The sequence below is a fragment of the Scyliorhinus torazame genome, chromosome 2, assembly GCF_047496885.1.
Source record: "Scyliorhinus torazame isolate Kashiwa2021f chromosome 2, sScyTor2.1, whole genome shotgun sequence".
Classification (NCBI taxonomy): Eukaryota; Metazoa; Chordata; class Chondrichthyes; order Carcharhiniformes; family Scyliorhinidae; genus Scyliorhinus; species Scyliorhinus torazame.
The window spans coordinates 272,253,165-272,269,370 of NC_092708.1; the positions used below are offsets into that span (position 1 = coordinate 272,253,165).

General features: G+C 46.1%; 1 protein-coding gene across 1 annotated transcript in view; it reads left to right on the plus strand.

The window, feature by feature from the left end:
* The window catches only part of ubr1 (ubiquitin protein ligase E3 component n-recognin 1), a 398,703-nt gene that overhangs the window by 327,531 nt on the left and 54,966 nt on the right, over positions 1–16,206 (plus strand). The window contains exons 36-38 of the mRNA XM_072487581.1: positions 2,203–2,258; positions 9,164–9,260; positions 14,962–15,029. Coding sequence (XP_072343682.1) covers positions 2,203–2,258; positions 9,164–9,260; positions 14,962–15,029 — 221 coding nt within the window. The remainder of the gene's footprint in view (positions 1–2,202; positions 2,259–9,163; positions 9,261–14,961; positions 15,030–16,206) is intronic.

Below are 16,206 nucleotides of genomic sequence, written 5' to 3' on the forward strand. Positions count from 1 at the left end.
TGCCTTCACCACCAGGCCCTGTATTTCATCCTCGTTTTCAGCAGTCTTTGCCTTCACGACCCGAAGCTCCAGCTCTTGGCTCCTCTGCTCCTCATTTAGTCCTTCAATCGCCTGCAATATCGGGGCCAACAGCTCCTTCTTCAACTCCTTCTTCAGCTCTTGCACACAGCGCCGCAGGAACTCTTGTTGCTCCGGGCCCCATAACAAACGGCCACCTTCCGACGCCATCTTGCTTTGAGCTTCCCTTCCTTGCCGCTGCTCCAGCGGATCCTCCGCAATCCGGCCGCTATCCTCTCCCTTTTCCATGCGTGTCCGGGGGGATTCCCTTCTAGTTTACCACAGTGTTTTTGCCGTTTAAATTGCCGTTGAGGCTCCTATTAAGAGCCCAAAAGTCCGTTCCAACGGGAGCTACAGAAACGTGCGACCTAGCTGGTCATCGCCGCACCCAGAAGCATTCTTGTAGATCCTGCTTGAACTATTAAAATGCTGCAACTTTTAACTCACCTCCTTGCTTATTGTAGCTCAGTTAGAGTCCAGGCAGAGTAGGAATGAAATCAAAAATAAAATTTGGAGCTGCTGTAAAAAGTCAACATGTCTGGCAGCATTTGTAGACAGAGCACAGTAAGAAGTCTGACAGCACCAGGTTAAATTCCAGCAGGTTAGTTTGGAATCAGTAGCTTTCGGAGCATAGCTCCTTCATCAGGTGATCAGCTAGTGATCCCAAACAAATCTGTTGGACTTTAATCTGGTGCTGTAAGACTTCTTACTGTGCTCACCCCCAGTCCAACGCTGGCATCTCCGCAGAGAAACCGAGTTAACACTTTGAGTCGAATATAATCATTTTTCAAGACTTTAGATTACCAGCATTTGTAGTATATTGCTTTTATCGTAGGAATGGAACCTATATCTCGAGCACAAATTCATATCAGCCATAAGAATGTAAGAAATAGGAGCAGGAGACCAAATGGCCCCTTGACCCTGCTTTTCTATTTAATACAATGATGGCTGATCTTCTACCTCAACTTAATTTTCCACCTGCTTCCCATATCCCTCGACTCCCAAGAAACCAAAAATCTGTCTATCTTAGCCTTAAATATACTCAATGCTGAAGCATCCACAACCTCTGGGGCAAACTATTCCATAGATACATGGCCCTTTGAGTAAAGACATTTCTCTTCATCTCTGTGGCCTTGAGTTCTAGGTTGCCCAGTTAGATGAAACCACCTCTGTGTCTACCCCATAAAACCCCTTCAGAATCTTGTATGTTACAATGAAATCACCTCTCATTCTTCTAAATTCTAGAGTGTTGGCCCAGTTTACTTTGCCTATCGTCATAGGACAATTCTTTCACCTCCGAAACCAATTGTGTATGTGTCAACCATTTGAATGATCTATTGAATTAGTCACACGCTTCTCCTCATCTCCCCTCTGCATCAATACTCCTCAGACACCACCAGAAGCAGGAAAACATTTGAAATCATGTGATGGCCTGGTAGAATTATGGTCTGAAGATAGGTTTGGATCTCAACTTTGGCCACCATTTAAATTGAGGTTTCTTTGGAAGCTGGACATCCCTAAGTACCTAGGCATACTGATAAGCATGGGCATTAGAAAGATTTTGATATAGGCAAGATTTCAACACTCTAACATCCCTCTAATTCTCCCCCACAAATAAAGTCACCCACAATCTCTTCACATCGGACATAGACGCTATAACTGGGTGAAAATGTTCAAAAAACGTCAAACTTGATCATCAAGTGATAGAAAGAAACTTGCTTAAAGGAAGCCATAAATGAAGCATAGGAACAGGAGTAGGCTGTTCAGTCGCTCGAGCCATTCAATTAGATCAAGATTGCTGTGTATCTTAACACCATTTGCCCACCTTAATTGTGTAACTCTTAATAAAAATCAATCTCCATTTTCTCCCAGCCCCAACAGTTTTTTTTTGGATGGGGGAAGAAGTATGGAGGAGAGAGTTTTCAATTTCCACTATCCTATGTGTGAACAAGTGCTGCAGACATCATCTAACTCTTAATTTTAAAGTTTGGTTCATTCCACCAGAGGAGTTTCTGTCTATCCTCGTGAATTTGTACTGCAGACAATATTGGGAAATGGTTGACAAGTTTATCAATGTACAATGATATATTTCCAGATATAAACAAATCAATGATTCCCACTTTTAACAATACTTTCCCCCTGCAGAGAATATGCTTAATGATGAGGACAAAGTTTTGTTTGGATCACTACCAGACAGACAGGTAGATTGGCTACACTGTTATAATTACTGAAGTTTTCTTTTAAAAGTTAATTTGAGTAGAGATTTGGGGCATTTAAACTATGGTAATTGTAGTTACTGTTGAGGTTGTTTTAGAATCGTGAATTTTACAAAAGGAAGCCATCACCTGCGAAGGTGCCTAAAGAGAAATTTATTTAGTTCCATTCCGCTGCTATTTCCCCATACTCTTTCACATTTGTATTTTTCAATTATCTATCCACTTTCCACCTCATGGATGTTCCCTTCATTTCTTTTCATTCTTTTAATCTTAAATGCCATATAATTGTGAATGCCTCAAATAAGTTTCCATTTGTCCTCCTTTGTTCTGTAGGAAAGAGCTTCCTTTCGCCAGTCTGTCCTTCATACCTGATATCATCTTAGTTAGTCCATTCTGCTTCCTTTCTGTGACTGTGACAAATGTGTTGAAGTAAAACTTGATGAAATTAACTCAATTCTTTGATGTGTAGCGTGTAGCCTATGGTTTGTGTAGGCTTAGTATCACCTCTTTACTTTTGTAGCCTGTGCTCTAATTTGTAAAAATGTCTGGCATTTTTTAATTTCTCCTATCTAAACAACTAACTGTTCAACTACTTGTTTTACAAGTTAGTGTATATACCCTTTCCTTCAAGTCCCAAAATGGAACACCTGATATTTGTCTCTGTGAAATGTCATCATCTAATCTATGTCTTTTCACAGTTGGTTACTCTGCATATATAAGAAACAAATGGTGGTCCCAATATTGACCACTAAGCAATACGGTTGTTCCCATCCACCAGTCCAAAAAGGAATATATTAGTCATTTCCTTCTAATATAAAAACAGAAAATGCTGGAAATACTCAGGTCAGGCAGCAACCTGAGAGAAACAGAGTTAACGTTTCAGGTCGGAACTGGGATAGGTTAGAGATGGTTATGAGCATGGGGTGGATGGGACAAGGACAAAAGGATAGAGTGGAAATAGAGAGATTAATTGACATAATTAGTCGTTAAGGGCCAAAGGGAATGCTGATGTGGCATGAAAAGAAACAAAAGATATGACGAGCAGGTATCTACTGTCTGAAATTGAAAATAAGACAAAAAAACTCCAAATATTAATATGTTGTTATGGGTACTCATACGGGTCCTAACTATGCCTGTCTTTTTACTGGATGTGTGCAATTTTCCTTGTTGCAGTCCTACACGGTGGAGTGGGTGGGGGTGAAGATACATTAATGAGTTTATCAGTGCCCTGTCGTGTTCTCACCCCAAATTGGAGAACTTTCATCAACTTTGCTTCCAATTTTCAGCTTTCTCTCACTTTCACATGGTCATCACTGATTCCTCCCTTCCCTTTCTTGACCTCTCTGCCTCTATTTCTAACGATAGGCTTCGAGCTAATGTTCATTATAAGCCCACTGACTCTCACAGCTATCTTTGACTACATTTGCTCATAGTTCCTCTGTCACTGTCACATCTATTCCAATGATGTGACCTTCCACACCAGCATTCTAAATTATCATTTTTTCCCTCAACCAAGGACTCTTTCTCTCCCCACCCCCACCTGCTCCACCGTGGTTGACAGGAACCTTGATTGTGTCCACCACATTTCTTGCACTTCACCCCTTCCTCTCACCCCGCCCCCAGAACCATGATAGAATTCCCATTTTCCTCACTTTCCACCTCACCAGCCTCCATATTCAGTGGATCATTTTCCTCCATTTCTGCCACCTGCAATGTGATGGCACCACCAACCATATCTTCTCATGCCTTCCCTTTTTAGCATTCCAAAGGGACTGTTCCTTCTGTAATAACTTGGTCTACCTATCAAGCACCCCGCAACGTCCCTGCCCTCCCCACAGCACCTTCCTATGCAGATGAAGGAGATGTAATTCCTGTTCCTTTACCACCTCAGCATGCAAGGCTCCAAACACCACTTCCAGGTGAAGCTGGAATTTGTGTGCTTTTGATTTAGTCTACTGCATTCACTAATCATAGAATTACAAATTAGATCACTGCTTTACAGGACATCTCTGTTCAGTCCACAAGCATGACCCTGAGTTTTTAGTGACCTGTCATTTTAATTCTCCATCTTGCCCTCACATTGACATTTCTATCCTCGGCCTACTGTATTGTCCAGAGAAGCTCAATGTAAGCTTGAGGAGCAGCAGCTCATCGTTGATTAGGTACTTTGCAGCCTCCCGGATTCGACATTGAATTCCAAAATTTCAGACCTCAAACCCTGCCTGCCCGCCACCCCCCACCGCACCCATTTTTTACTCCTTGTTTCAATTTTTCTGTTATTTTCACTTTCAGACAGTAACACACCTGCCTGCTCTAGACACATCTTTCATTTCCTTTCTTTACATGCCCATCACCATTCCCTTTAGGCAGAGAAGACAAACTCTTCTGTCATTTTTCCCAGCCCTGCTTCGTTATCTGTAGCTTTTTAAAAAAAATATCTTTATTCAAGGCATTTTTAATTCATAAAAAAAACCACACAAAACAATCATCTTTATGTACTTGCCACAATACAAAAAAATCCGTTCATTCCCTTGAATACCCCACATGCTCCACTTTATACTTATCACGTAAAACAAAGATAACCCATAACAACAACCCCCCCCCCGGATGTCTACCACTCCTTGAAGAAGGCGATGAACAACCTCCACCTCGAGAAGAAACCCTCTTGACAAACTTTATATTTCCCAGATGTAGGAATTACACCAGGTCACTCACTCACCCTGCCGCCTTGGACAGCTCTGGAGCCCAACACCCCAACAAGATCCGTCTCCAGGCTGTCAGGGAGGCAACGACCAGCATGTCAGCCTCCCTCCCCCAACTGCACTCCCGGATCCTCCAACACCCTGAATATCGCCCCCCAGCCTCAGAGCCACCTGCACCCCCAAAATCTCCAACATAACCCCCGAAAAGGCCTCCCAAAACTCCACCAATTTCGGGCAGGAACAAAACATGAATGTGGTTTGCCTGCCCCCTTAAGCACCTTTATAAGCACATTTATCCCCCACCTCTGGGGAGAAAAAAGGACTCATCCACGAAACTGTCATGTGCACTCTATGCACCACCTTAACTTGAATTAGACTCAATCTCGTACACAAGGAGGTCACTCCATGCTCCCGGCATGGATTCTCTCTCTCTTCCCCCCCCCCCCCCCCCCCCCCCCAATCCCCGCTCCTCCTCCCGCTTCGTTTTACCTCCTCCATCGATACCCTCTCCGTCCCCATAAATATCTGGCTGTTGTACAACATCTTAATCCAGCCCACCAACCTCGGCCCAAAACCAAACTGTCCCAACATTTCAAACAGGTATTCCCACTCAACCCAATCAAATGCCTTTTCTGCATCCATGGATATTATCACCTCCATTTCCTGACCCCTCAGGGGTCTCATCACCACCTTTTAATAACCTAATATTTGACACAAACTGTCGCCCCTTTACAAACCCCGTCTGGTCCTCGCCTATCATCCCTAGCACACAATCCTCCATGTCCATTGACAGCACCGTGGCCAACAACTTCACATCTACCTTCAGAAGCGATATCCAACGATATGACTCCCACTCTTCCAAGCGCTCTAAGCGGTCTGTGAGGAGCTGCAATTGGGTGCACTTCATGCAGATGTAGTTGTCCAGAACGCCTGCGGCGTCACGGATCCCCCACATCTGGCAATTGAACATAGAACATAACAGCGCAGTATAGGCCCTTCGGCCCTCGATGTTGCGCCGACCTGTGAAACCACTCTAAAGCCCATCTACACTATTCCCTTATCGTCCATATGTCTATCCAATGAGAAGCACTGCACCCCCTCATTTCTAGCTCTAATTAATTAATTTTTGACTAACCAGTAATTTAACACGGATTCAAATTTAACACAAACACAGATTCAAATTTAGCAGTCTCCCTCTTATCCAATCAGATCACAGCCTTCCTGTGATGCCACTTTTCAGTCGTCGTCCCCGTTCTCCCCCCCCCCCCCCCCCCCCCCACCCCCCCACCCCATGCCCTCTGAGGGTCCCTGAGCGTTACATCCCACCTACCTTACCCAGACTGCTCGCAGCTCACTCCGCTCAGCTCCGCACCTGAAAAGTGCTCGATAGAAGGCCTCAAACACGCCTTTCACCTTCTCTGGCTCAATGACCAACCTGCCCCCAATTCCCTTATCTGCCCAAACTCCCCCACCACCGCCTGCCGCCTCACCTGGTGCGCGAGCAGCATGCAGTGAGGAGCCTTCTCCCCAAGCTCGTAAAGCATCCCCTTACCCGGCGCAACTGTCCCACCGCCTTCCCTGTAGACCAAAGCTCAAACCCCATCTGGAGCTTCTTCCTCACCCTCAACAACCCCTCCTCGGGGCTGCCAAGTACCTCCGATTCACTGCTAAATTGGCCTCTGCCAACTTCAGCCTTTCCAACCACTCCACCTTATCTCTAGCCACTCTGATCGAACTGAGCTGCCCCTCTAATTGCCACCTTCAACACCTCCCACAGAAACGTCCTCACTTTTATTGAGCTCCACATAGGTGCGTATAGCCACACATATCATCTTACATGCCCCTTAACGGCCAACATCTCCACATCCAGCCTCCACTGTGGCCGCTGGGAACCCCCCTTCTCAACACACAAATCCACGAAATGCGGCGCATGGTCCGACACCACAATCACCGAGTATTCCATTCCATCCACTCCTGTCAACAACAATTTGTCCATAACAAAAAAGTTGAATCGGGAAACCACCCAATGCACATGCGAGAAGAGTAAAAATTCCTTTGCCCTCGGACACCCAAACCACCACGGGTCCACTCCATTCGCTCCGTAGACCCCAGCAACTCCATGCCATTGCTGACACCTTTAAGGACTTGTAGCATGAATGATCCAGCTATGTACTCCCATGTCCCCCACTATGCTATTCACCGAGAACACCACTAATTAATGCCACCGTCCCCCTCGTCTTCATGTCCAGCCCTGAATGAAACACTTGCCCCACCCAACCTTTCCTCAACCTTGTATGATCTTTTACCCACCCACAAGTGCGTCTCCTACATAAAAACCACATCTGCCTTCAAACTCTTTAAATGAGCAAAAACACACTTGATCGGCCCATTCAGTTCCCTAACATTCCATGAGAGCAATCTGGACAGGGGCCCCAGGCCCGTGTCTCGCCCACCTCCTCAGAGTCCCCTCAAGATGTCCGCCGCCATCCCCCTCTAACCACCACCACCTCTGAAAAGAAACCTTCAACATCAGCAACATCCCCCGCCTCCACCCCAAACAAAGAAAGCCCCTCCCCTACCCCAGGCCCACTATCCCAACCCAAGTCAGAAACAAAGGGACCAGAAAAACCAAACCCCCCCCCCCGCCTCCCCCATAACAGCCCTCTTCACACATTCTCCCACTTTGCTTACGTTCACTAGCGACTAGCATACCTGCTAGCAGGGTGACCCCCCCACCCAATGCAAAGAACACACTTCCTTTGCAACAAAGCCAGCTGCTTATTCCCCCCCCCCCCCCCCGATTGCACCTTGTCCGCACATCGCACAAAGCTCCTTCATCCCCACCCTCGAGTCGTCTTCACCCCCCCCCCCCCCCCCCCCCCCGTGCTCCCCACTAGAACCCACACATTTTAACATCCCTAATGCCCCCAAACGCGGGGAGGAAAATGGTACAAAATTATTCTTCTACATAATTAATGATACGTTGTAGGTAATGCTAACAGAAACAAACATAACAAACGCATGCAAAGTCATACCAACCCCCGCCCACCGAGTAAAATTCCACACCAGTCCATTGCGCAGGTGAACCCACGTAAAATCCGAAGTCTTCAAACGTCCCCCCCCAGCCCATGGTCCCTTAAAAAGTTACTCGCCTTCTCCAGCGTATCAAAGTAATATTATTTTCCCCCATGCGTGACCCACAGACGGACAGGGTACATCATCCCAAACCGCACCTTGTTCCTGAATAAGGCCACCTTGTCCTTATTGAACCCGGTCCGACACACACACACACACACACACACACACGCCAGCTTCTCAAACATCTTGGCCATGTATTCCGTGGTCCTCGTTCCCTCAAATTCCTTCAGGCAGCCCCATGATCCTCAGGTTCTGGCTCCGTGAGCGGTTCTCTAGGCCATCGACCTTCTCCTTCAACTTTATCTGACCATCCGCCATCATCAACATTTCTCCCTCCAATGAGTCAATCCGATCCTTGTGAATAGTCAACATCTCCTCCACCTTTTAGATCGACGCACTCTGCGCCTCCAGCCACTGCTCCACTCTCCCTAGGCCAGCCTGAATCAGCTCTGCAATCCTCGCTGGTCTTCTGAGGCTGCCTGCCTTTGTTTTTTCAATTCGACCAACTGCTTCTTTGACCATTGCGTGGGCCATTGGTCCCTCCGCCATCTTTTCCCCTTCTACTCAATGCGTATCCTCCTGACCTGAAAAGTGCCCCTTATTTGACACACACCTCATCTGGCACCACTTCCAACATCCCCACCAGAGGAGAACACCTTACTCTTTAATAATCCCACTTTTTCCACCTGCAACAGCCTCACAAAACTGGCACAGAAGGCCAAAAAATCTGACACCTCAGAGGAACCACCTTCTGTGCAAGCACTCACTCCATGATTGCCACCAGAAGTCTTCCTTACCTGTAGTTAACTAATTGTTCCGTCTCTTCCTCTTGTACCCATTCATTCTTTATAATACTCTGTGAAAACTAAGGCAAAGTACTTGCTACGATCTCTTCTGTCCTTTCAGCCTCCACAAGAAAATTTTGCTTTTCACCTTCAATCTATGCCTACGGTAAATTAGGCTTTTTATTTTCTCGGTCTGTATCTTCAGGAAATTGTGTTGCTGATGAAGAGTAGATTCTGAACAGTGACCAGATATTTCTACTTGTAGGGTATTAGCCTGAAAGCCGTTTTGCAGTTTGCTGCTTCTCAGAGAACAGTGGCATCACCCAGAGTTATCCAGAAGCACCTGACCCGTTTAATGTCGGGTAAGTACGTGTAATTACTGGGTAGCTGAACATGTGGATTCTTCATTTGCAACTTTAGCTGAATATAGTTTTGAAGCAGTAGTTGGAAACTATCTTAGTAACAAGTACAGTTGAGGTAAACTGAAAGGGAAGTACCTAAAAGAAATTAATGCTCTGCTTATGATTTTCATATGACTTCTTTACATATCCTCTCATTGTGAAAGAGTACGATTTGTTTCACACATAGACTGACTTACAGTTGCATCATTTACCACGTGTAACACCGATTATGATAGAAAGCAGCACAGTTGCTTATGATGATAAACTTATTTGGAGAAATAAACTGATCCATCTCAAATAGTGGGGAGGTGTTTGATTGAAGCAATGGGTTTGAATTCAGGCAAATAGAATAAAGATGCCCCTTTTTCACTGAGTCGTTTTTGAAATAAATTTTCAACAAAGTTTGCCAGGACATGATCTGAGCTTAGAAAATAAGAGAGAGGCTTGCATTCATTCAGAGCATTTCATAACCTGAGGCCATTCCACAATGCTTTGCAGCCAATGAAGTACTTTTGAAGTGTACTCTGTTGTCATATAACAAGCATTGCAGCCAATTTGCTTAAAGCAAGGACTCATAAAGATCATTTAGATAATAACCCAGATGATGGTTGAAGGGGAAATATTTTCCAGGAAGGATGTCCCTGCTACTCTTTGAGTAGTGCCATGGGATTTTTTGCATCCATTTGAGAGGCTCGATAGGGCCTCTGTTTAATGTCTCATCTGAAAGAGACTCCAGGATGGTATGTTGCCTCCCTGGTGCCAGGGTCCAGGATGTCTCCGAACGGGTAGAGGGCATCCTGAAGGGGGAGGGCAAACAGGCAGAGGTCGTTGTACATATTGGTACTAACGACATAGGCAGGAAGGGGCATGAGGTCCTGCAGCAAGAGTTCAGGGAGCTAGGCAGAAAGTTAAAAGACAGGACCTCGAGGGTTATAATCTCGGGATTACTCCCTGTGCCACGTGCCAGTGAGGCTAGAAATAGGAAGATAGAGCAGCTAAACACGTGGCTAAACAGCTGGTGTAGGAGGGAGGGTTTCCATTATCTGGACCACTGGGAGCTCTTCCGGGGCAGGTGTGACCTGTATAAGAAGGACGGGTTGCATCTAAACCGGAGAGGCATAAATATCGTGGCCGCGAGGTTTGCTAGTGTCACACGGGAGGGTTTAAACTAGTATGGCAGGGGGGTGGGCACGGGAGCAATAGGTCAAAAGGTGAGAGCATTGAGGGAGAACTAGGGAATAGGGACAGTGTGGCTCTGAGGCAGAGCAGACAGGGAGAAGTTGCTGAACACAGCGGGTCTGGTGGCCTGAAGTGCATATGTTTTAATGCAAGAAGTATTACGGGTAAGGCAGATGAACTTAGAGCTTGGATTAGTACTTGGAACTATGATGTTGTTGCCATTACAGAGACCTGGTTGAGGGAAGGGCAGGATTGGCAGCTAAACGTTCCAGGATTTAGATGTTTCAGGCGGGATAGAGGGGGATGTAAAAGGGGAGGCGGAGTTGCGCTACTGGCTAGGGAGAATATCACAGCTGTACTGCGGGAGGACACCTCAGAGGGCAGTGAGGCTATATGGGTAGAGATCAGGAATAAGAAGGGTGCAGTCACAATGTTGGGGGTTTACTACAGGCCTCCCAACAGCCAGCGGGAGATGGAGGAGCAGATAGGTAGACAGATTTTGGAAAAGAGTAAAAACAACAGGGTTGTGGTGATGGGTGACTTCAACTTCCCCAATATTGACTGGGACTCACTTAGTGCCAGGGGCTTAGACGGGGAGGAGTTTGTAAGGAGCATCCAGGAGAGCTTCTTAAAACAATATGTAGACAGTCCAACTAGGGAAGGGGCGGTACTGGACCTGGTATTGGGGAATGAGCCCGGCCAGGTGGTAGAGGTTTCAGTAGGGGAGCATTTCGGTAACAGTGACCACAATTCAGTAAGTTTTAAAGTACTGGTGGACAAGGATAAGAGTGGTCCTAGGATGAATGTGCTAAATTGGGGGAAGGCTAATTATAACAATATTAGGCGGGAACTGAAGAACATAGTTTGGGGGCGGATGTTTGAGGGAAAATCAACATCTGACATGTGGGAGCCTTTCAAGTGTCAGTTGAAAGGAATTCAGGACCGGCATGTTCCTGAGAGGAAGAAGGATAAATACGGCAATTTTCGGGAACCTTGGATGACGAGAGATATTGTAGGCCTCGTCAAAAAGAAAAAGGAGGCATTTGTCAGGGCTAAAAGGCAGGGAACAGACGAAGCCTGCGTGGAATATAAGGAAAGTAGGAAGGAACTTAAGCAAGGAGTCAGGAGGGCTAGAAGGGGTCACGAAAAGTCATTGGCAAATAGGGTTAAGGAAAATCCCAAGGCTTTTTACACGTACATAAAAAGCAAGAGGGTAGCCAGGGAAAGGGTTGGCCCACTGAAGGATAGGCAAGGGAATCTATGTGTGGAGCCAGAGGAAATGGGCGAGGTACTAAATGAATACTTTGCATCAGTATTCACCAAAGAGAAGAAATTGGTAGATGTTGAGTCTGGAGAAGGGTGTGTAGATAGCCTGGGTCACATTGAGATCCAAAAAGACGAGGTGTTGGGCGTCTTAAAAAATATTAAGGTAGATAAGTCCCCAGGGCCTGATGGGATCTACCCCAGAATACTGAAGGAGGCTGGAGAGGAAATTGCTGAGGCCTTGACAGAAATCTTTGGATCCTCGCTGTCTTCAGGGGATGTCCCGGAGGACTGGAGAATAGCCAATGTTGTTCCTCTGTTTAAGAAGGGTAGCAAGGATAATCCCGGGAACTACAGGCCGGTGAGCCTTACTTCAGTGGTAGGGAAATTACTGGAGAGAATTCTTCGAGACAGGATCTACTCCCATTTGGAAGCAAATGGACGTATTAGTGAGAGGCAGCACGGTTTTGTGAAGGGGAGGTCGTGTCTCACTAACTTGATAGAGTTTTTCGAGGAGGTCACTAAGATGATTGATGCAGGTAGGGCAGTGGATGTTGTCTATATGGACTTCAGTAAGGCCTTTGACAAGGTCCCTCATGGTAGACTAGTACAAAAGGTGAAGTCACACGGGATCAGGGGTGAGCTGGCAAGGTGGATACAGAACTGGCTAGGTCATCGAAGGCAGAGAGTAGCAATGGAAGGATGCTTTTCTAATTAGAGGGCTGTGACCAGTGGTGTTCCACAGGGATCAGTGCTGGGACCTTTGCTCTTTGTAGTATATATAAATGATTTGGTGGAAAATGTAACTGGTCTGATTAGTAAGTTTGCAGACGACACAAAGGTTGGTGGAATTGCGGATAGCGATGAGGACTGTCGGAGGATACAGCAGGATTTAGATTGTTTGGAGACTTGGGCGGAGAGATGGCAGATGGAGTTTAATCCGGACAAATGTGAGGTAATGCATTTTGGAAGGTCTAATGCAGGTAGGGAATATACAGTGAATGGTAGAACCCTCAAGAGTATTGAAAGTCAAAGAGATCTAGGAGTACAGGTCCACAGGTCATTGAAAGGGGCAACACAGGTGGAGAAGGTAGTCAAGAAGGCATACGGCATGCTTGCCTTCATTGGCCGGGGCATTGAGTATAAGAATTGGCAAGTCATGTTGCAGCTGTATAGAACCTTAGTTAGGCCACACTTGGAGTATAGTGTTCAATTCTGGTCGCCACACTACCAGAAGGATGTGGAGGCTTTAGAGAGGGTGCAGAAGAGATTTACCAGAATGTTGCCTGGTATGGAGGGCATTAGCTATGAGGAGCGGTTGAATAAACTCGGTTTGTTCTCACTGGAACGAAGGAGGTTGAGGGGAGACCTGATAGAGGTCTACAAAATTATGAGGGGCATAGACAGAGTGGATAGTCAGAGGCTTTTCCCCAGGGTAGAGGGGTCAATTACTAGGGGCATAGGTTTAAGGTGAGAGGGGCAAGGTTTAGAGTAGATGTACGAGGCAAGTTTTTTACGCAGAGGGTAGTGAGTGCCTGGAACTCGCTACCGGAGGAGGTGGTGGAAGCAGGGACGATAGTGACATTTAAGGGGCATCTTGACAAGTACATGAATAGGATGGGAATAGAGGGATACGGACCCAGGAAGTGTAGAAGATTGTAGTTTAGTCGGGCAGCATGGTCGGCACGGGCTTGGAGGGCCGAAGGGCCTGTTCCTGTGCTGTACATTTCTTTGTTCTTTGTTCTTTTTGAAAAATGGATGAGTCACTCAGTCAGCAGTCTCATGGAGAAATTGGAGGGGAAGATTGATCTTGGCAGTCTACACCAGCCATCCTCAGGACATTATTGCAGGAATTCCTCAGGGTAATGTCCTAAGGCCAACCATCTTCAGCTGCTTCATCAATGACATTCCTTCTATCCTAAGGTCTTAAGTGGGGATTTTTGCTAATGACTATACAATTGCGACTCCTCAAATACTGAAGCAGTTTATTCCCAAATGCAGCAAGATCTGGACAATATCCAGGCCTGGACTGACCAGTGGCAAGTAATATTCGCACCACACAAGTGCCAGATATTGACCTTCTCCGACAAGAGCAAATCTAACCAATGCCCCTTGAGATTCAATTGCATTACCATCACTGAATCCCCCTCTATCAACAGACTAGGGGTTACCCTTGACCAGAAACTTAACTCGACCAACCGTATAAATACTGTAGCTGTACGAGCAGGTTAGAGGCTAAAAATTCCGTGAGAGATATCTCACCGACTGACTCCCCAAAACCTGTTCACGGTCTACAAGACACAAGTTAGAAGTGTGATGGAATACTGTCCCCTTAACCTGGATGAGTGCTGCTCCAACGACACCCAGGAAGCTTGACACCACCCAGGACAAAGTAGCCCATGTTATTGGCACCCCATCCACCAACATTCACTCTTTCTACCACCATTGCAGAGTAACAGCAGTGTGCACCATTTACAAGATGTACTCAGGAACTCAGAAAGGCTCCTTAGACAATGCCTTCCAAACCCACAACCACTAACTTGTAAAAGTACAAAGGCAGCAGATACATGGGAACACCACCAGCTGGAATTCACTCACCATCCTGACTTGAGAATATATCGCTGTTCCTTCATTGTCGCTGGGTCACAATCTTGAAACTCCCTCCATAACAGCACTGTGGGTGTACCTGCACCACATGACTGAGGTGGGTCAAAAAGGCAGCTCACCACCATCTTCTCAAGGGCAATTAGGAATGGGCAATAAATACTGGTCTAGCCAGCGGAGCCCACATACATGGATGAATATAAACAATTTTTTTTAAAATGCACCTGATGCTGAAACGTGTTATATTTATTATTTGTTTCTAATTGGGGGCAATGTAGCGGGGCAATGTAGCATGGCCAATCCACCTACCCTGCACATCTTTGGGTTGTGGGGGTGAGCATGTGGAAACTCCACACAGACAGTGACCCAGGGCTGGGATCGAGCCTGGGTCCTTGGCGCTGTGAGGTAACAGTGTTAACCACTGTGCCGCCCAAAACGTGTTATTTTGGTGTAGAATGTTGTCAGTTTTGCTGAACTTTGATTATTCAAATTTTTGTATTATAAGAAACTCTAGATAATTCAGTTAAGGTTGTTCATTGTCATTCTGATAATGAACCACTCAGTTTGGCCAACAAAAGTATTTTTACATAATATTATTTTGTGTTTTACTTTCCAGTTTTTGTGCCCCAGATGGATGTTGAAGACACTTGGTCAATTCTGGATATTGACTTCTTCCACCTCTTGGTATGTTTCTTTTAATGGACTTTCCAAACGTGTAAAAACAGCAACATATAAAATACACACTTCACAAAATCTCAGTCCACGGTTTGTACAATTTTCCCCTTTTTATTCCCCCCCCCCCCCCCCGTGCCAGGGTCCCAGGTTCGATTCCCCGCTGGGTCACTGCGGAGGAGTCTGCACGTTCTCCCCGTGGGTTTCCTCGGGGTGCTCTGGTTTCCTCCCACAGTTCAAAGACGTGCAGGTTAGATGGATTGGCCATGATAAATTGCCTTTAGTGACCAAAAAAGTTAGGGGTTATTGGGTTACGGGGATAGGGTGGAAGTGAGGGCTTAAGTGGGTCGGTGCAGATTCGATGGGCCGACTGGCCTCCGTCTGCACTATGTTCTCTAAGACATAGGAGCGGACGTAAGGCCATTCGGCCCATCGAGTCCACTCCACCATTCAATCATGGCTGATTTCAACTCCATTTACCCGCTCTCTCTCCATAGCCCTTAATTCCTCGAGAAATCAAGAATTTATCAACTTCTGTCTTAAAGACACTCAACGTCCCGGCCTCCACCGCCCTCTGTGGCAATGAATTCCACAGACCCACCACACTCTGGCTGAAGAAATTTCTCCTCATCTCTGTTCTAAAGTGACTCCCTTTTATTCTAAGGCTGTGCCCCCGGGTCCTAGTCTCCCCTGCTAATGGAAACAACTTCCCTACATCCACCCTATCTAAGCCATTCATTATCTTGTAAGTTTCTATTAGATCTCCCCTCAACCTCCTAAACTCCAATGAATGTAATCCCAGGATCCTCAGACGTTCATCGTATGTTAGGCCTACCATTCCTGGGATCATCCGTGTGAATCTCCGCTGGACCCGCTCCAGTGCCAGTATGTCCTTCCTGAGGTGTGGGGCCCAAAATTGCTCACAGTATTCTAAATGGGGCCTAACTAATGCTTTATAAAGCTTCAGAAGTACATCCCTACTTTTATATTCCAAGCCTCTTGAGATGAATGACAACATTGCATTTGCTTTCTTAATTACGGACTCAACCTGCAAGTTTACCTTTAGAGAATCCTGGACTAGGACCCCCAAGTCCCTTTGCACTTCAGCATTATGAATTTTGTCACCGTTTAGAAAATAGTCCACGCCTCTATTCTTTTTTCCAAAGTGCAAGACCTCACACTTGCCCAC